Raw genomic sequence first — 22,114 nt, forward strand, 5'->3', positions numbered from 1 at the left:
ATCGGTAGAGTACTTTCACTAAGGCGGGTGCTATGTGGGAATACCAGGTTTTTATCCTAAAGCACCCAGTGTTCTTCCAGCACCACGTACCACTAGTGCGAACGTCCAAGAGCAGGACAAGTACCGTCCTCAAACTCACGGTAAACTGATAGGTCTTCAGAAACACTGAGTGAGCACGGTTCCCGTGTAACCAATATAATGGGCATCACTATGGTTCTCACTTCTTCGGGGAATAAACCATCAACCCAAATGACTTCTGAATCCTTGGCAAACTTATAAACATTCTATTATCACAAGAACTCAACATAAAAGTCCTAGTGGGGGGTTTCACACTCCTGTCAGCACTGATACAAAATACCCTAGGAATAAGATCACCCCAAGACTCTACATGCCATTATGGAGAACTGAGACACACCTCAGAAACAGTAACCCTCAAACCTTCCTGGAACTGTACCTCCCATTTCTCCCTCAACTGTGAACCTCATATTCAGAGTGCCTATATGTGACCTACCCACTTCTTATAATCAGAGCACCTTTGTGTAACTCAGCCATAAGTCGCTGTCTGTTCTAGGGGCCTATGTGCTGCTTGGTATTCCGTAAGTTTAAGACATCTTCAGCCATTATCCCTTGGTATACCCTCTCTGCCGCCTGCTCTCATATTGCCAGTAGCCCCTCGGTGCATATTCGCAACTCAGAGAACATATTACCATCTACTTACTCGAAAACTTCACATTTTCTCAAGGAAAATGCCAGCAAAGAGATCTGCAAGTACACAATACAATGGGAGTAAAAGTAGTCAAAGGAAAGGAGACAATCACAAATGCTTAGTGAGAAAAATGACTAGCTGTTCCCAAGGGAAGCCTAATCAGGTTAATGTCTGACTTCTCAGGAGAAACAAGAGAGGAAGCGATAACAGCACCAAAGTGAGATGACATGTTCATAGTGCCCAGAGCAACAAATATAAAACTACCAATTTAGAATCCCACTCCCAGAAATGCTGGCCTTCAAAACTGAAGGCAAAATAAAGAGAGCGCTGAATTCATGTGAGCGGGTGTGCCTTCCAAGACATCATGAAGGAAATTCTTCAGCACAGAAGCAAATGAACCCTGTAGGCAACTGAAGTCCATGTGGACAGAGAAGAGAGTCAGTAGTTAATTAATTACATAGAGAACAGAAGTATTTGTCTCTTCCCGTCTCTTAATGAGTATAAAGTGAAATTGTATAAAATAATGTGTGGAAAATATCGCTAAGCCTGTAACACACAGAGATGGATGTGTGACATTTTGCCAATGTCGGGACAAAGGACGTGCAGGTAAGCAATGTCACTTCGCTGTGAAAATGAAAACAGATGGAAAAGTGAAAATCTAACAAGGTACCAGGTACCAATGGGTTTATAACACGAAGATATGTAAATAAGTATGTAAAAACACTACAGGAAAGGTAAAAACACAGACATGTAGGAGTAATGTTTCTAAATATGACTAGAATTAAGCTAGCATAAACCTAAAGTCATTGCTAACAAGTATATGTATATATATATATATACATATATATAGTCATATTATAATTGTTCATATATAATATATATTTATATATATTCCTAGATAAATAAAAAGACTCAAAAGTAATTACCTATAACATAATGCTGTGTTATAAAGTATTCACTTAATCAAAAAAAACAAAAACAAAAACAAAAGAAAAAAACCACAGGGAGAACAAAAGAGTGTAAAAGATATAAATGCATGGGCAGCATTAAAAGCAGGTTAAAGACATCTCTGCTGACAGACACACTAAATGTGAATGGATTAATAATCATACCAAATGGAAGAGACTGTCAGACTAGATTTGAGGAAGAAAAATATCCAAAGACCCAGCTTTATAGTACCCAGAAGAAACACACTTTAGATAAATTTAAAGTAAAGAGGAAAGAACCCTGTAACATGCATAGAATAAACACGTCAAGTGGACTGCTACAGTGACAGGCAGAATATACTTTGAAAAAATGCTACTAGTAACAAAGAGAGCTATTTCAGTCAACTCGGAAAAGTTACACAACAAATATAAATATACTGTGTTCCCCATCACAAAGATCACACGACTCTTCTTACCCACCAAGCGGACACGGAAGGTCACAGTGACTGTGGAGCTAGGAACTCAGCTAAACAAGGCTCTCTCTTTGGAGATAAAGATTTCCAAGTTGACTGTGAGGATGGCTGCACACATGTCTGTGAACATACAGAAATTCTATGGTGTGAGCTTTTATTTCTTTTATGTGTATGCATTTCATAACCTTCCTCAATGAAAATGAGTTTTTATGGTATTTAAAATGTTTCCTCTGGCTTTGAAACTAATAAAAAATCCATTTACTTATATTATTCTGAATAACATTTAAATATTATAAAAGCTGTTTTCCAAATTCCTGAGGCTGGTGAGAAAAAAAAAATACAATCCGTATATACATAAAAGATAGTTTAATTTTTTTTAAGCCATGAAGACAATGCCGTAGGTTTGAAAAGGAACAGTTCAAACTATAACCTGCAATCAGACATGAATTGGGATGAAATCACCCAATTAGCATGTCAAAAAAGTAAAATCCAATGTTGAGGTATGCAAAATAAATAGACCCAGGCAGTATTAAGTTATCCTCCTGAAGATCCTAGACTTACTTCAAGGCAAAGATATCAAAGAAGGGAAAAAAATTCCATAGCGGGTAAATAGTAAAAACCAAAATCAATCATTAATCCAGATGTGCTGAAATAGCTAAGGAAAAAACTGTAGGGTGTGAGCAAAAATGAATAACTGATATATAGCAAACACAGGGGTGGGAATCACCACTCAGCTCCCAGCAAGTTGATTGCGTTCACAGAGGTGGGAAGGAAGAGGGAAATGCCCAAGATATCTGCAGACATAATGGAACCAAGTCACTTCCATGCAAGACAGGTACATCCAGGTCTTCCTTACCAAACCCAACAACACAACCAGGTCCCCAGCATAGCACTTTGGCTCTAATGATGAATAGACGTGTAGAGAAACGAGTGGAGGTAGATTAATATGGAGGGTCATTCTGTAAATATAAAAATAATTCTTAAAAGAACATGGAGTTGCTGTGGAAATGGGAGGGGGGAAATCCGGACATACCTAACAACAAGAATGGAAATGGACTATCTGATAAAGCTCCTTGCTTGTGGTTTGGACAGAAGACAGTTTAATCAATTAACTCGTAACTCTGGTATGAGACTAGACTGCTTTGCCCTTGTGCTTCCTTGTGTTTTGCTCAGAAATGTGACTGCCCTGCTTCCATGAAGAAATGATAAGGAAATCACGCCCTAGGTGCCAGCATGGACACCTATGTTGTTGCACAGGATCCTGATGCCAAAGCCATGATATGTTAGCGATCCAAGTCTTTTCCTACTATTCAGCAACACAGAGGAAGTCAATAGGAACAGAAGAAGTCACTCATTCACTCTGAGAATCATGGAAAACATAGTGCTCTGCTCAGATGCTCAACTTGTCTGCTACTACCACAGAACTGCAGAAATGACTGCAGGGTGGTGGTTGGGACCCACTGCCCACCATGAAACCACTCCCGGATATCACAGTGTTCTCAGTGGGATACACGCCCCAGACCCAGGACTTCCTATGACCTATGCCCTTCCCTTGCTCCTCTGACACTGTATAGCACCATGAAAGAGCACATGGAGATCCACACAGAGTTCATAAGTCATAAGTGGTGCTAGGACATGGGAGACAGTTCTCAAACTAACACCAAGAAGCTTAGACCAAAAGCTAGATGATGCCAGGGACACAGTGATGATAATATAAAGGGCAAAAGTGTCGAGCTCCTGCGGGGACTCTGAGCAGCCAGGATTGAGATGATACAGAGACAAAGCAGGAGTACAGGATGTGCAGAGTCTAAATTTTAGATCCAGATCCCAAGAAACTGTTCTACCAACACGAGGAGGTGGCTAATGGCATCAAAGAAAGAGAGATGACAGTTGTGCTAAATGGGAGACGCTCCAGAGGTCCCTGTGGAAAAGCTGGTATTGGCATTGGTTAGAAACAGATGCCCATCGTCTGTACAGCCATGGTGTTTCAGACCGAAAATGCCAACAGCCAGGAAGTCCACCCCAGAAAAACGTGTTACAACACAGACTGTGAACGAGTCAAGAGCCAGGAAGACAGTGTTCAAAGACATAGGTCTGGGTGTTCTGAAATATCCAGAGATATAGATGTCCTGAAAACATCCACATTTGGGAAAGCAGAGACAAAGCAATAGCCACGGAGGAGGCAATGCAGTGTTACAGAGGGACAAGGGGTAGCGTTAAGAAAGAAATAGTTCTCTACACACGGAACAGCCTAATGTTCAACAAGAAGCAAAGAAAGACCAGGAACCTGAAGTTAGAATCCAGTCATCTTCTATACCTTCTATACCTAAGCCCACGAAGTCCAAACCTAATGGCTGCTATGGGAGTCACTGAGGTCTTGTCATCGCACCACACATCAGAGTTACACGGCCAGATACAGCAACATGGATTTGGGAAGGAACCTTGGGGAAATCTCTCAAGTGTTGCTGGTAGGATGCAAAATCTGCACATTCATCCCTAACTCAGTTACTTAGAGACAACTTAGTTACTTAGAGACAACTTAGTTACTTAGAGACAACCTAGTTACTTCCAGACAACTTAGTTGTCATTGTTGTTATTGTTATTGTTGTTGCTGATGACGATGATGCTACTGTTGTCAGGGCAATCAGGAAGCCTTTGCCTTACTGAGGTCATTGTTCTTCACAATTAACTATGTCTGACCATCACTCCCAGAGAAGAAAATACAGTAACGTCCATTTTAATTACTGTACAGTCAAGTTCTCAGAATACAAATATAAACCCAATTTTCTTAAAAAAAAAAAAAAAGAACACCGATTCTCTTGGTTAGAGGAAAAGAACTAGGCATTTATCTTATGAGACAGAGGATCTGAAGAGAAGGTGTCACTCCCATGACTATAGAAGGCATTACTCCCTTAACTGTGGGAAAGCCTGCCAGAACACTGACGACCAATGGTATCGCAGGTGGCACTTTCCTGTGTGCTCACACATGCCTAGGACGTGCCACACCTTCCTATAGAACAACTTCTGTATTCATAGAGCACATTCTGAGTCATAAGTGACTAAGTAATAATAGTACCTGGCATATGAGTACAGCATGTGACAACAGGCACACATGGGTCCCCTGACATTCAGACCTACAGCTGTGGTCCATGCAAGAGTGTGGGGCTATGTAAGAATGCACAAGCATAAGAACCTATGAATAAGTAAAAACAATATTCTTCCTCTTGGAGGTCCCTTCCTCACTGTACTCACAGGTTGATTACACTCCTTAAATGCAATAAGGGACAAAAATCAAAACCCCCTTAAGTACAGGAAAGTAGGGCATACAATCATGTTGAACACTGACATCTATAAACAGTTCCCAAGTACTTACCTTTGAAGCAAGAGACCTGCTTGGAAATACTGTGATTATTTTTTTAAAGGCATCATATCTTAGATGTAAACAAAGCTGACTAAAATTGTGGCAAGTACAATGCCACGTGCACTTTCAGGATGGCTTTGACTTTTGTCTCTGAGGTTCATTGTCAACCTTCAGAGAATGCTTGGGAACCACTGAAAATTGCCAGCAAACCAGTAGCCAACATCAAACTAAATGGAGAGAAACTTGAAGCAATCCCACTAAAATTAGGGACTAGACAAGGCTGCCCACTCTCTCTCTACTTATTCAATATAGTTCTCGAAATCCTAGCCAGAGCAATCAGACAACAAAAGGATACAAATTGGAAAGGAAGGAGTCAAAATATCACTACTTGCACATGATATGAAAATATATTTAAGTGACCACAAAAATCCCACCAGAGAATTCCTAAACCTGATAAACAACTTCAGCAAAGTGGCTGGATGGAAAACTAACTCAAACAAATCAGTAGCCTTCCTCTACTCAAAGGATAAAACAGGCTGAGAAAGAAATTAAGGAAACGACACCCTTCACAATAGTCACAAATAATATAAAGTACCTTGGTGTGACTCTAACCAAGCAAGCAAAAGATCTGTATGACAAGAACATCAAGTCTCTCAAAGAAGATCTCAGAAGATGGAAAGATCTCCCAAGCTCATGAATTGGCAGGATTGACATAGTAAAAATGGCCATTTTACCAAAAGCAATCTACAGATTCAATGCAATCCCCACCAAAATTCCAACTCAACTCTTCATAGAGTTAGAAAGAGCAATTTGCACATTCATTTGGAATAACAAAAAACCCAGGGGGAACCCAAAAGAACTTCTGGGAGAATCACCATCCCTGACTTCAAGCAGTATTACAGAACAATCATGATTTTAAAAACTGCATGTTATTGGTACAGAGACAGGCAGGTAGATCAGTGGAATAGAATTGAAGACCTAGAAATGAACCTACATACCTATGATCATTTGATCTTTGACAAAGGAGCTAAAACCATCCAATGGACAAAAACCAGCATTTTCAACAAATGGTGCTGGTTCAACTGGAGGTCAGCATGTAGAAGAATGCTAATAATAACCCATTATTAGCTCCTTGTACAAAGCTCAAGTCCAAGGATATCAAAGACCTGCACATAAAATTGATACACTCAAACTAATAGATGAGAAAAGCACATGGGGAAATTTTCCTGAACAAAACACCAATGGCTTATGCTATAAGATCAACAACAGACAAAGGGGACCTCATGAAATTGCAAAGTTTCTGTAAGGCAAAGAACATTGTCATTAGGACAAAACAGCAACCAACAGATTGGGAAAAGATCTTTACCAATCCTACATCCAATAGAGGACTAATATCTAATACATACAAAGAACTTAGGAAGTTAGACTCCAGAGAATGAAATAATCCTATTTTAAAATGGGATACAGAGCTAAACAAAGAATTCTTAACTGAGGAGTGCTGGTGAGGATGTGGAGAAAGAGGAACACTCCCCCATTGTTGGTGGGATTGCAAGCTAGTACAACCACCTGGAAATCAGTCTGGCAGTTCCTCAGAAAAGTAAACATAGTGCTACCAGAGGATCCAGTTATTACTGCTGGGCATATACCCAAATGATGCTCCAACATACAACAAGGACACATGCTCCACTATGTTCATAGCAGCCTTATTTATAAGAGTCAGAAGCTGGAAAGAGCCCAGATGCCCTTCAACAGAGGAATGGATACAGAAAATGTGGTACATCTACACAATGGAGTACTACTCAGCTATTAAAAAAACAATGACTTCATGAAATTCTTAGGCAAATGGATGGAACTAAAAAAATATCATCCTGAGTGTGGTCACCTAGTCACAAAGAACACATATGGTATGCACTCACCAATAAGTGGATATTAGCCTAGAAGTTTGGAATACCCAAGATACAACTCACAGACCATATGAAGCTCAATAAGAAGGAAAACCAAAATGTGGATGGTGGACGTATCAGTCCTTCCTAGAAGGGGGACACAATACTCACAGGAGGAAATATGGAGACAACATGTGGAGTAGAGACTGAAGGAAAGGCCATCCAGACACTGCCCCACCTGGGGATCCATCCCATATGCAGCCACCAAACCCAGTCACTATTGCTGATGTCAAGAAGTGCTCGCTGACAGGAGCCTGATATGGATGTCTACTGTGAGGCCCTGCCAGAGCCTTACTGATACGAATGAGGATGGTTGCAGCCAACCATTGGACTGCACAGGGTCACCAATGGAGGAGTTAGAGAAAGGACTAAAAGAGCTGAAGGGGTCTACCCATAGGAAGAACAACAGTATCAACCAACCAGAACCCCCAGAGTTCCCAGGGACTAAACCAGCAACCAAAGAGTACACATGGAGGGACCCATGGCTCCAGCCACATATGTAGCAGAGGATGGCATTGTCTGTCACCAATAAGAGAACCCCTTGGTCCTGTGAAGGCTCTTTACCTCAGTGTAGGGGAATGCCAGGGTGCTGAGGTGGGAATGGGTGGGTGAGAGGGGAACATCCTCATAGAAGCATGGGGAGGGGATATGAAAGAGGGGGAACTGGGAAAGGGGATAACATTTGAAATGTAAATATATAAACTAGCCAATAAAAAATAAAGGGAAACACTAAATATACATGAAATAAAAATAAATAAATGTATTAAAATATTTTTAAATAATAATAAAAAAAAGAAAGAAAATGGCCATCAAAAGCCATTACCAGCTCAGCTGAGGGATGTGACAGTAGGTGGCACTTGTCCTCTTAGAAGGATTGTATCAGCAGTCAACCCCATCCTGTACCAAGGACACAGTCACAGTGTTATGGTCCAGCGCCTCCTGTACTATTTCCCAATAAACCAAGGCCTTTGAAACCCTGTCTTCCCAAGGTGAGAGGCCTGCAAAAGCCTCAGGCAAAAGGGATCAACAGAGGTCCTGAGTTCATTCCCAGCAACCACATGGTGGCTTACAAGCATCAGTAATGGGATCCGATGCTCTCTTCTGGTGTGTCTGAAGGCAGCTATAGTGTACTTATATGAAAAAAAGAAAAGGAAAGGAAACGTACTTTTGAACAAGCTGCCTCTGTCCTCTCCCTGAGGCCCTAAACCCTAAAGCCTCACCTGCCTCTGTGTCACACAGCAGGTGGCCACAGAGGCTCCCAGAAGAATAAACAGAACCCTCTGCTGCACAGAGGCTGCAGCCTGGGACACGGTCCACAAGGGGGGAGAAACAGTGTGGGACACTGTGCACAAGGAAGAGGCACATTGTGGGACACTGTGCAAAAGGGACCAGGAGCAGTGGCCTCGTTCAGCATCCCAGACTGGACAATCAACCCTAAACAAAAATCAGGCTACTCTGAGAGGTGTTTGAAGACGAACCTGGAGCTATGAGCCAGAAGGCTAAAGGCTACAGGAGGCTGCAGGCCATGTCCCCTCACTGTCCTCCCCTAAACAATCAAATGCCATGGACCCTAAAATTACATCCTGGTCTAAGAACACGCTTCTTTTGTACTGTAAAACTGAAGGAGAAAAGCCTGAGTGCTGTGGTAAGCACTGTGCCAGAACCAAGGTTTGCCCATCATTCCATTCCCATACTGCACTGCCGCCACCAGGAGGTCCTCTCCAGAGCAGAGCTGACACTGGTGTCGTGCCCTGGAGCCGCTGAAGCTAAGTAAACCCTTCTTATGATGGAGTAGTGCTGCCTCAAGTAATTCGTTACTGGAGTGGAAACATGAACTAATAATATGCCTTTTAACATTCCTGTTAGCCTACTCTTAGCATGGATTAAGAGGAAAGGTCAGAAGGAAAACAATGCTCTTATTTGAAGTGAACACATTAGATAGCCCCGTCCTACTGTGCGTACTGTCCTACTGTGTGCACAATGCCATCCTTCTTGTCTTTGAAGAAATAAGCACAGAAAGTGACCAGCTGAGCAGACAGGTCAGATGGGTGACAGTGTCCAGGAAAGCCCAGTCCTACTGGGAGGGAGAGGACTTAAAGCCAGATACCCAAGCAGGTCAGAGGTCGTTTTACAAGAGAAAAGCAATTGATGGTGGCCTGTCAGCTGCCCTTGTGACCTTAAAGCCATAGCCAGCTGTCACTCATCGTCCCTAACAAGTAAAAACAGCACAAATGCACATGTGTGCCGAGGAGACAGCACAGGAGGGACAGGATGAAAAGGCAGATGGAGAGTTATTGATCGTGGAGAGCGCAACGCCACACAAGGTAAGCTTGGCTCCGGGCATGTCACAGAATCAGATCAGTGCAGAGAACAGCGCAGAGCTTAGCAGGGACTTGAAGGCAGAAGCAGCTTCGTAAATCAAGGTGAGCCCCAAGTCCAGCTCTAAAGTGCAATCTAAGAATCAATCGCCACCCTCAGAAGCTGATTTAAAAGCATTAGCTCACAGCACGAGACCGGCATTTCCAAAGAGGCAATGGCTCATTGCTGAGGCTTTCAGAATTAACCAGGCTCCAAGGGAGACCAGCAGGAGAGAGCCACTCAAGGTAAGTTCCATGCTGGGACTTGCTGAGGCCACCACAAGTGAAGCACCCCGACAAAGGTCAACGCTACTGGGCAGGAAGGTCTTGGTTGGGTATATGTGTGGGCTCGTGAGTTAAAATTTAACATCTCATAGAAGCTTCTGGATAAATCGTCAAACCTCCTCTGCAATTGCTAGGTCAGTCTCAGAAGTTTGGCTGCCCCAAGGATACTCTAGAAAACCAGAATTTTAATTCAGAAAGAGGTAGGACCCCACCAACTGCCAAAATACTAGTACTACTATTGATGATGGTGGTGGTGGTGGTGGTGATGGTGATGGTGATGGTGATAATAATGCCAAATAAAAAACATTTTTAAAGTCTGTGTTAAGTCTACATTGAAAGGAAGACATCAGCCCCGAAATACCAGAGACTAAACTGCCACTTGTGTGCTATCAGCCACTCCATCAATGACAGGACTAGTCAAAGCACTGCCCACTTAAGCCAGAGAAGACCACCACTGGTATCAAATGTGGCCTCAGACAGCCCAGTACAGGGGAGGGAAGATAAGATCTCAACACAACTGGATATACGTGAACAAGAATAATCCGTATCAAGTAAACCCTGTGCGGTCTACACACTCAGACGGGATGGAGCACAGAAGCAACTTTAACCCACACAATGTGAGACTCTGGATCGCAAACCCCACACCAGCCTTTACTGATCATGCTTTAGATCGCCAGAGAGGCTGTGGGATAGTTGACGTTCTCAGTCTGAGTTCACCTCCGGAGACATGACACAGGGCCGCTGAAGACGATTTCAGAAGAGAGGACAGGAGAGCTGAGGTCCCCAGAGCCAGACTTTCGATTCCAGGCACGAAGAGAGAACGGCTAGATAGAAAGGCACCCAGACAGGAGAGTGGCTTCTCATGTTTATAGCACAATGAGGTAACGAGTATCAGCCTAACTCGTCAAATCTCTCAACAAATTTGTGAAGGGGATTTTAAGTGCTCTCAGCAAAGGACGTGATAAAAATCTGAGGTGACAAATATGCACCCACCTGCCACCCCACTGTCCACATGCCTTCTTGGGTCACACTGTCCTCCATAAACAAATGACTGTGAGCGGATTGAAATGACTTTCGTTTTAAAGCTGGAGCTTCAGGCGAAATCATTTATGTATATGGCTCAAAACGCATCGTCACAGAGACCCTGGGCAGGGCCTGTGCTGATGATTCGCCAACTTCTCAGGTGCAGAAAATGAAGCCAACACAGAATTCAGTGAGTTGATCAGACTTAGCAGCTGTTTCAAGCATAATCCTTGGGTTTCTGTCTGTAAACTTGGTGTATTCCCTCCTAGACAGGCTGCCAGTGAGAGATGAGTCACGGGACACAGAGCCTCTGCCTCGATGGATAACCTAGCATGGGATTTACTTCCTCTTTTAAATAGGCTCAGAGGTCCCTGCTGCCCCATACCTCAGGGGCTTTCTCTTCCCTGCTGCAGACACGCATGAGCTGGCCAATTTCCAAAGTTATATGTCATTACGACTGTGTCACACATTCCTGCAGCTCAAATGGTATTTTTAAATGTTTTAATGAGCAGAGCCGTAATCACAATAAATTCCTGAAACCATGTAATGATTACTGACACATACATCTCGGACGAGCTACAGAACATTATAGTGAATACACTGACACACGAGGCCAGGGTGGGTGGAATGAAATCGACACAGAGCTTCTATTTGAGATAATATCCTAACGATTTCACGAAGGGTGGTGAGACTATATGGAGCCACATATCACTACCTGAAGATTAACACCACCACAGGAATCACCAGCAGACAGGCAGACAGCAAAGTATCCAGCAAAGAATCTTCTAGAAGCTAGACGTACCCTACTTAGTGAAATGGTGGTAACAACAATATTCCTTCATTTGTTGGGAATCCGTGTGGCTATCCTAGTGGTCTCTACAAACACTAGCCATGGTTAGAGATGTCAAGCACATGTTGTACTATTCCCTGAATGTTTCTTTACCTGGTTTGAAGTTCTATATTGATCTTACACTACAGATAATCAAGTTTGAAGTTACTGAGGATAGAAAAAGTAAGCACTTAACTAAAAATGAACCTATTGGTAGAATCTAGTTAGAATTAGACCCATTTAGCTTGAACTTCATCCTTCTGTATCAACTTTATGTATTCAACACCTTGGATCGTTTATTTATTCTATGCACAGTGCTTCATTCTCTTAGTCAATAAGGCCTACAATGTCTACAGCAATGTCTATCTCAGGGTCTACCATATCTATGGCAGTGCCTCTAATACTTTGGAAGATTCTACAGCAGTGTCCATGATACCTACACCCATATCTAAAAGAAATGCCTACAATGCCTTCAGCAATGTCTGAAGTAACGTCGACAGAAAGCCATACAGTACTTTCATCCCTGTCTGTAGCACTATTAAATCAAGACTATCACCAACACCTACCACTGAGGTGGTAATGCCAGCAGCAATCTGCACAGCAGTGCCAATAAGACCTACACCAAAACCTACAGCAAGGGCTATGAGAGATGCCCCAAAGTCCAAAACTATGTTCCTTAAAAAAAAAACCAGATTCATCATTAAAGCTTTACACTCCTTATCTAAGGCCTAGGCACACTGCCACTGTGTGAGAGAGAATCACTGAAACTCCGAGCTGAGAAACGGATGAGGCGGACTCTAGTGTTCAAATTCCTGTCTCGTTTCACATTCCTGTTGTAAATTAATTTTGTGGAACAAAGATCCCTTTGTTTGCAAATGCTACCGGAGCCCACGTAAGCACTGATCTGGTGATTCCAATATAGTCAGTGTGCATACAGATCAGCGCAAAACCAACATCTCCTCTCAGCCGTATGTGTGCTATGAATTAGGAAGAGGACTAGCCAATGCTATGGTGTTTGTTAGAGTAGAAAATTGGAAATGGGAAAGCTAAGCCGGCGATCGCGCACAGAGAGGTACACACACTGTCCACAATAGCCCGGGTGTGGGATGAGCCTCCGTGACCTGCCACAGAGGATTAGGAAAATGTGGTATATGCGGTGATGTTTTATTCGCCCGTGAACAGAGTTTGTTGTTTGCAGGAAGATCATCAAAAACACAGATATTGCATGGGTTCTCTCATGTCTGGAATCTAGGCAGGAAAGACATAGAAAATCAGGAAAAGGGAGCTTCCGTACCCTCCTTGCCTTCCCCACCAACGTAATGCTCCAGTTCCTGCTTGGATTTACTTTGGACAACATGGTTGGAATGTATATGGCTCAGAACTATGACGTGCCGAACCTGGCTAAAAAACTTGAAGAGATTAAAAAGGACCTTGAAGCCAAAAAGAAGCTCCTGAGTTCCTGATGTCCACCTGGTACTGCATTCTGGACCCACCAATTCCATCCTGGGGGGCCTGCCTCCTTCACAGCCACATCCAAAGCTGTGTTCCTCTTTGGTCTCAGCCCCTGAGTGTTGCCTCAGACCCAATGCGGGCCAAAGTCGACTTAGCTTTATGTTCCAGCATTTTCCTTCTCCTGTATCTTCTGTCCAGCTGCTTCTGAGGCCTAAGACTTATGGTGCTAGGTGAGCAGCAGAGACATAACTAGTACTCGCTCACCTGTGCTTTGGGAGTCCTACCACCTGAGGTCAAGAAATGACTGGATCTGGATAGCTGCTGGACTTACTGTCTAGCAGTGACAATAGGAGCTTGCTGGACAAACTAGATTTTGTTAAATTAGTTAAAATCAGTATCTTCAAGCCAGACTAATTCTGGTGAATTAATCCATTTATTATACGTTGTTATCAAGGAACTCCATGATTGATAATTCAACCAATAAATCATTTGCTGGTCATTAACCAAAGAGTGGGGGGAGGGGAAATATGGGGTCCAAGAAGGGGGACAAGAGAGTGAATGGCAAACATGATCCGACTACATATTGGGCATGTGTGGAAAGCTCACAATTACATGTATTGTAAGATGTGTCCGTGTAAAGCCCATCCAGGTGACTGAGCTAAGACTTCGTCACTTCAAAGCCAGTGAAGGCTCTAACTCTCCCAATGACCCGTGTCTGCACTTTCACTGACACCTTGAGTTTCCATTTCGTTGGTTTGGTTCCATGTTTTCTACTGCACAGGTGGTGAGAGAGTATGTCTTACACACACTAGGTACTTTAAAAAGCTGACTCAGCTCCCATCAGGTGATCCCTGGTCTAAAGAGACAGTTTACACCCCCCTTCTCTTCATCTGCTTATTCTGAGCCCAAGGGCACACCTGGGATTTTTTTTTAAGTTCTTTGTAGACCAGAATACTGGGCACCATTTTATTTGTGGTAACAGTAGACAGAGTAGGTGTCCTAGCCAGGTTCAACAGTGAACCTTATCAGAGGCTGGAATGATTGTACCACCTTGGTGTTTACATTGTTTCCAACAGTTTCAGCTGTCTGTAGAATTTTAGGAGATACAATTTTGTTGAGTCTGAACCATTCATTTAGTGAACCCCTGTGACCTTTTTTTCTTTTTTTCTTCCAAGCATTAATATAAAACTTCCTTAGAAACCTGAGCTCTCAGCTTTGTGATTTTGGGTGTTGAAAACATTAGGATTTCATGAGCTATGTCCCTGAATCTCATCCTCTGGCCAGGGACTTGTGTGATTGACATCACTCACTGTGGGAGGAATTCAACACCTTTCTAACAACATGAAATACAGTAGGCAATCATGGAGACCTGGGACATGTTGTCACAGTGCACACAGGGCATGTTGTCACAATGCACACAGGGCTGTCACATCATGCTCGTTTCACATGTGATCTACTCTCTCAGTCTTGAGCTCTGCAAAGCAGGTGGACTAAATCCCCTTCTAATTCACAGCGTTCGTCTGAGCACAGTTCCCAGGCCACCATCTGCTCAGGGTGGCAATGCATAGCCCCACCCAGCTCAGTATCTAAAATAGACACATGAGAAGGCGGTACTGTAGTCACACTTCTCTCTTGCAGTGCACTTAAACCGTTCCTCCCAAAATAAAAAAATAAAATAAATATACAACAGGCAAGCACTTCGCCTGGTACAGAGAAGAGCTCTCCTAGCCACTTGACTGACTCATGGAACACAGTCTCCTTTTGTATCTGGGCTCCAAGGGAACCTGCCTGGATTTGTCAGGGGTCTGAGGTTAGCCCCTTATAGCCAAAAGGTGAGGAAGCAATGATCTTTTTGAGAGTCTTATATAATGACAAAACTTTTAAAAAATGTAAAAAAAAAAGCTTTTTCACAGTATTATATTCCTAAATGATGCTTTTTAAAAGTCCAGTGAAATAATCATATAAATCAGTAGCAGCCCTCTTATATCTCAAGTATTGTGACCTGTTCATAACTCTATGTGCTATACATCATTACCATTGTTTGAATGGTGGCGGTCCACACTAATGGGTTCGCTATGACACTGCCACGCATCCTGTATCACCACCTCTCTGCCCTCCATGTCTCCTTGTTGCAGTCGTCCCCGCTGTCTTCCACCTTCAGTCCATCATTCAATTCTATCTCCCACCTTTGTGAGAAGGAAGCTATGTGATACCTCCCCCTCCCAGTCTGGCTTAATTCGCCTAACGTTCCCATTCCCCACTCACTCTCCTAAAGAAAAATAAAACGTAATCGTATTCTTACTGTCTGGATCAAATGCCGTTGTGTTTCTACCACTGTGCATGTATACAAATGGTTTCCTTTATCCACTGATGGGCATCCAGGTGGATTCCCTGACTCAGCCACTGTGATCAGTGCATGATCCACAAGGCTATGGAGGCGTCGACACTGGATGCTGACTTCATTTCCCCAGGTGTTGTGATGTTTTGATGGAGAATGGCCCCATCAACTCACACATTTGAAAATGTGGTCCCCAGTTCATGGAACCATTTGGAAAGGACCAGGAAGTGAGGCTTTGTGGCAGAGGTTTATCACTGGGGTGGGCTCTGAGGTTTCAAAAGACTCGCTATATTCAAGGGCTCCCCTCTCGCCCGCCCTCTGGTCTCTCCATGTCTCGTGGTTGTGAATCAAGTGTGATGGATCTCGGATATTCCTTCACTGGAATGGCAGACATCATGGACTCTAACCCTTTGAAACTGGAAGCCAAATTAAATATTTTCTTCTAATAAGGTGTAATGGCAATGTTTTGTTTTGTTTTGTTTTGTTTTAATCACTGCAATAGAAAGGTGACCAAGACAAATGGTTACTCAAGAGTGAGTCGGCTGGCTATCATGGCAATTCTAACTTTTTTTGTTTTTGAGGTTCTTTTATACTCCTTTCCTTCGTGGCTGTGGAAATTCCCATGCCTATCAACAGAAGAAAAGGTTTCCGTACAACACTGGCATGGGTTTGTTCATATAGCATTTATTATGATAGATATCTTCCTTCTCTGTCTAGTTTGCTCAGAGTTTCTAATCAATGAAGGGGCACTGAATTCTATCAAAGGCTTTTTCTACATCCATTGAGATGATCAAGAGATGAATTTCTTTACTCTATGTAAGTGTTGCATAAAGCTTATTGATTTGCATATTTTTGAACTACCCTTGGATCCATGAAATGAACCAACTTGATTACGGTGCATGGTTTTTTGTTTTTTTTTTTTAATGTGTTGAATCAATCTGCAAGTATTTTATTGGGAACTTTCACCTCTACACCCATCAAGGTCTTTTTGTCATTGTGACGTCATCGGGGTTTGGTAATACTTCACAGAAACTACGTTACGGAGCAATTGAGGAACGCCGGTATTAAAGTTCTCCTCTAACCGTCTAGCAGAGTTTTCAGCTGTACGTTTTAATGAATTACCAGCTCGATCCTACTCAAGCTTCAGAGAACCATTTCCGTCTTTGTCCCAGCAGCTTAATCAACTGTCTGCTTGCAGTGAATAAGCAAATTGACACCTTTCAGCCTCAGAGGCTATAATGGAAATTGAAAGACGGGTATTATGCTTTCAGAAACACTCTTCGCACTGATTATTCTGCCTTCTGTGAGCATCTTGGCTACTTAATCATTTTCATAAAGACTGCAAAATGCACTAAATACCAACAAGGCTCAGTGTGAGCTTGGGAGCATCCGAACTCTGGCTTTACTTCCTTAACACAAAAAGAGATTATTTTCCTTTAACTTCGTCTCATTTTTCCTCTACAACAGGTAGGTAGCTATCACATAGGTGCCGTCACAGGCTGGGTGGGGCTCTTCTGTTAAGGTACGAGTAAACCTGTCTGTCACTACTTTTAACTTTCTGCAGTCTCCTTCCTTGGTGGCACACAGCCAGCCCAGAGCACCAGAAACTCCTCTGTGGAGACACGGGGTACAGCGTGCTACAGGAGGGTCAGCTTTCTAATAATGTGACAGAAGCAGAGGTAAGGCACACTCTCAAGGGGCTGAGTGTCGGAGGACATGAGAATGCTCCCAGATCACTGAAGGAAAGGGGGGCTGCTGCTTCCACATTGAAGAAACAAGGAAGAGCAAGGCTTGTTTCTGGTCTTTTTGTCCCTCTGTGGTGGCAAGGAGATTTCACCAGTTTCTGTGACAGCACTGGCCACAGCATCTCAAGTATGGCCTTTGTAATCTAAATTTTCAAGTATATTGGTTAGAACAGCATTTGGGGACAACTTGAGGTTTTAAAGAAAGCCACTTTAATTACCAATAACTCATCATTGCTGGCGATGCCACTGGCATAATTGATCAGCATAATTGAGTGGCACCTCCTCTCGATGGCTGCTGCTGAGAAACAACCCCGTTCTCCAGAGATCTGTGCAGGAGTCTCCATTCCGTTCTCTCCTTTGACATGCGGAGGCTGTAAATGTTTTGTCATGCACTAGGTGACTTCAAGGAGGTAACAGCAGAAGGGAGTAGCTTCCTCACAGTTCCAGCCCCATGTTCCGCTCAGGTGTGGGACTAGCAAGCTACCATAGAGCACCACGTTCCTCTGTTCCAATCTCGGCCTGTCCCATCACTCTGAAGTCATTCCCCTCTTCTGCTTCTTGGCAGATCTGCACAGATAACCTGTGCCTCTCCTTTCGTGCCCTCCTCTACCCCATGCCCATATAGTTCTGCATCCGCATGCCTGGTTGCTGATGGTAGGAATAGGAAGGAAAGGTTGCCTGCCTATGGTGGCTGAGGTTGGCCAGGATTCAGCAAACAGATGACAAGAGGGTATCATGCAAATGTGAAGTATCTGAGGAGAATGTGGACCAGGAGGGTGGAAAATGGCAAAAGGCATCTGACAAGAGGCCTCTGTGTTCTGAGAGCAGGAGCCTGAAACTTTACCACAGCAAGTAAGTGTGACACTCAAGAGGGGTGGTGGGGTACAAAGAGCCTGGAGGTGACTGGGTGTGACTAACAAGGGTGTGGAGAAGGGGACAGGGAAGGAAAGAGGGTGGCTGGAGCCGGACAGCACAGGCCTTCCCGCACACTGGCAGAGAACTGAGTTTTTTTTTTTTTTTTTTTGGTTCTTTTTTTCGGAGCTGGGGACCGAACCCAGGGCCTTGCGCTTCCTAGGTAAGCGCTCTACCACTGAGCTAAATCCCCAGCCCCGAGAACTGAGTTTTACCCTCCTCTTGCCTCGTCCTCTTGGCAGCATTGAACAAGAAACACATTGCCTGATTTCCATTTACCCGCTACCATTCTGATGAATGAGGGGAGAGTCAAACAGCCCAACCCACAGAAAAGCCCCCCACAGAGCAGGTATTGGTGCAGAAGGCGGAAAACAGTTTGCATTCCAACCACATCTGGAAGGCAGAGGTTCCCTTGCCTGGCTGAGTGCATGGGGATACCTCCTGGGACACTGATGGCTGTGCCCACATCTAGTCCCTGCCCCATACATTGTCTTCTTCAAAACTCTCCTTTAAAGCGGCATCCCTCCCTTGTCCTGCTGTCTTTATCTGTGACGAGCTTCCACGGGTGGCTCGAAGGTATAGCCCCTTTGAGCTTCCCATTTTGGAGGACTCATCATTGGGGCCGCAGACCTGCTTAGCTAAATGGCTGTTCTATACTTGTGAGAGGTAGTATCCCGACTGTGCCTGACGTGGAGTCAAAGGCTGAGTTTGCAACCACGCAGAGGAAAACATCTGTGTCCTGACAGAAGCTCATTTAATAAAATGCTCTTCTAGAGGATCCACCTGCTGGTGTGTGGTTAATTCTTGCAACCGTGAAATGTTTTCTTCAGTTCGCTATACTGACTACTTATATTCATTACATCTAAATGAAGTTGGTAGGTTCCCCTAAGACACCAGGTATGTGTGTGGACATGCAAATCTGTCTCCTCAACCCCATTTCTTATATCTATCCTGAAACCAACCAGGATCCTGGAGCACGTGTTGCTTCTAGTCATTCTCATGCATGCTTCTGCACACGGGTGATGACTTAGGCTTCTACAAACACCATGGAAGCTTCCAGGTGATGCACATTAGAGGTGAGTGTTTATAAGGACACTTTTAGTTTGAATGCATAGCTGTGGCATTGTGGGAAGCATGGAAGGCCACCCTACCTCAGGTCAGTTATAAGTAGCACTGCAGTAAATCACCCTGTGATTGTCCGGAGATCACACAATTATTCCCCTGTGCAATGCTTCTCAAGGTGAGGCTCGGGGCTGGCAGCCTCAGCACCCAGTGAAAGCTGAGACTCACAAGCTCTCAGATGTAACTCAGACTAGGGGCACGGGGAACATCTGTGCCTCATTTAACAAGCACTACCGAATTCTGGTCCAAGCTCGAGTTTAAGAACTTGCTCTGTGCTTGGTTTCCATGGTACCAATACAACGTGTGTCTGCACAAGCCTGTATGTCCTAAACATCTGGACAACATTCTGCTGATTCCTCACCAGTCTTTGTGTGTCTTTTGCTAGGTTTGCACTTAAAAAGTATCTTAGCTCCAGCCCATATTGTGAATGGGATCTCAGTCTCTGCTGCCACTCAGGATGACTGCCCCAAGCCCCCACATGCACGCAGGCACACACACACTCACATAGACAGACATATACACACACAGCAGACACACACAAACACTCAGACACACACACACATACACACACACATATATACATACATACTCACACAGACATACATACACTCACACAGCAGACACACATACACATACACACACTCACACATACATACACACACACATACATACATACACACACTCACACAGCAGACACACACACACACACACCCTTGTAGAATGTTTGTTAATTGAGTGCCCAGCCACCTTGGCCATGAATTTACTTTGTCAATGGATTGTTTTGATCTTCTACATGGCTGTATCATGTACAGTTTCCTTTCATCTCTTTAAAGACTGCTGAATAAACTCCCGCCGTGTGTATAAACCAATTCCACTTGATGGGCACTCAGGCTGAGCTCCTGCTTGCCTTTTTCTGAAGTGTGAACTGAACAGAGATGTGCAGGTGCCTCTGTGGAGCGCTGCCTTTGGACACGGGGATTATTTTTAATTAAGGTATTTACAAGCGTCTCGTAGCTGGAAGCCACAACCAAGTGGCAGCTTCTCATCCACTGACATTTTCCTATGAAGGTGGAGGATAAGAATTAATAAAATTAAAATAAGACTGGAGATATATAATGCAAAGAAAACCTTTGGGCTTTTACACAATAAAAGAAACATTTTCAGAGCTTCCTCTGAAACATCTGCCTGGGAAGGAAGCAAAGGTTAACAAATGAGGTGAGAATCTGACTCAGAGGTCCCAGAATGTGGAAGAACCATCTTCCTGCCCCTTAGAGTTCGGAAGGGCGTGGCTCTGCCAGAGGCTTTGGCAAGACTTTCATGAATCTTAAGCTATTGTATAAACGAAAACGTAGGGCAAAGGGTTTTCTATGAGGAGAATCGGGATGTGATTTCATTAGTTTATCTCCGGGCTGCTCAGGTGAAAAACCACTCCTAACTCAGTCTTCAGTGAGAAAATTACAGCAAATTAAACACACAGCATATTTTCAGGGAGAGGTTGAAAGGGGCCCAATTCATTTCATATCACTGAGTCAGGGAGATGGGCTAATGGGTAAAGACACCTGCTGTCAAGTCCCACAACCCAAGTTCAATTCCCAGAACATCCCAGGTTGTCCTCTGACCTCCACTTGCCCACTATAGCACAAAGCACTTCCTCTTCCCCCACCTTCTCTCATCAATAAAATGTTCCTCTTCCCCCACCTTCTCTCATCAATAAAATGTTCCTCTTCCCCCACCTTCTCTCATCAATAAAATGTTCCTCTTCCCCCACCTTCTCTCATCAATAAATGCAAAATAATTTAAAGTCTCAAACTACTGCAAAACAATTACAAAGTATCCAAAGGCCAAAGTATTCAAATAATGTATACGTTGTTTCTTCTAGGCTCTGATTCTGTCGCACAGAGAGAGCACAGCATGGTAGCATTCAGTTGTATTCAAGCAACAGCCCGAATTCTGCATACACATCACCGGCATGTGTACACACAGACAGAAACCAAGCTGAACTGTTAAAACACAAGTCATGACATGCCAATATAGTCAAATGAAATATTTAAATGTTTCCGTGAAATGGCAAAATTTGGTGATTTTTTTAAACAACAACAACAACAAAAAAAAATACTGCAACTTTGAAATGGAATTCCCACGGGCCGGTGAGATGGTTCAAGTGGTGAGAGCCCTTGATATGAGCCCGACAGTCCTGACTCTGACCCTCAGAATCCACATGGAGATGGAAAGAAAGGACCAAGCCCTGACAACTTAATGTCACATGTACTATGTAGCATTAAGCACACATGCCCACTTGTACATCACACACACACAACAGTAATAGTCTTTAAGTTTTTTGAAGTCAAAATGTCACACAGGAGAGTGAGTCTTGTAAGACAGCAGCGTGACTTGCTCCTTCTCTTCACATCAGGGGCAGCAAGTTAACAAATTGTTTCTCATCCCATCCCATGGCTCTAACCCACCCAGAGCCTAGAGACAATGTCCATAGGGTGCTGAGTCACAGGACACTGCAGCCTCTTCAGAAGTGGCTACCCCATCTCCAGGCCAGGCATCTCTCTGCTGCATAGCCAGATGGTTTTAGCCAGGTAATGTAGAAACAACAGAAGGGAGGTTTGGGGGAAGGGGATAACATACACACC

At 43.6% G+C, this 22,114-nt stretch overlaps 2 protein-coding genes across 4 annotated transcripts in view; one reads left to right on the forward strand and one right to left on the reverse strand.

Moving 5' to 3' along the window:
• Dlgap2 (DLG associated protein 2) overlaps positions 1–22,114 on the reverse strand; it is a 709,635-nt gene that overhangs the window by 580,749 nt on the left and 106,772 nt on the right. The window lies entirely within an intron of this gene.
• Positions 13,223–13,366, forward strand: Stmp1l1 (short transmembrane mitochondrial protein 1 like 1). The gene has a single exon (XM_039094968.2). It carries the CDS (start codon positions 13,223–13,225, stop codon positions 13,364–13,366), a length of 144 nt encoding a protein of 47 aa, XP_038950896.1.

Source organism: Rattus norvegicus, chromosome 16, assembly GCF_036323735.1.
Source record: "Rattus norvegicus strain BN/NHsdMcwi chromosome 16, GRCr8, whole genome shotgun sequence".
Lineage (NCBI taxonomy): Eukaryota > Metazoa > Chordata > Mammalia > Rodentia > Muridae > Rattus > Rattus norvegicus.

Excerpts from the sequence above, each read along its gene's own strand:
- Stmp1l1 (XM_039094968.2), top strand. The coding sequence starts at position 13,223 with ATGCTCCAGTTCCTGCTTGGATTTACTTTGGACAACATGGTTGGAATG.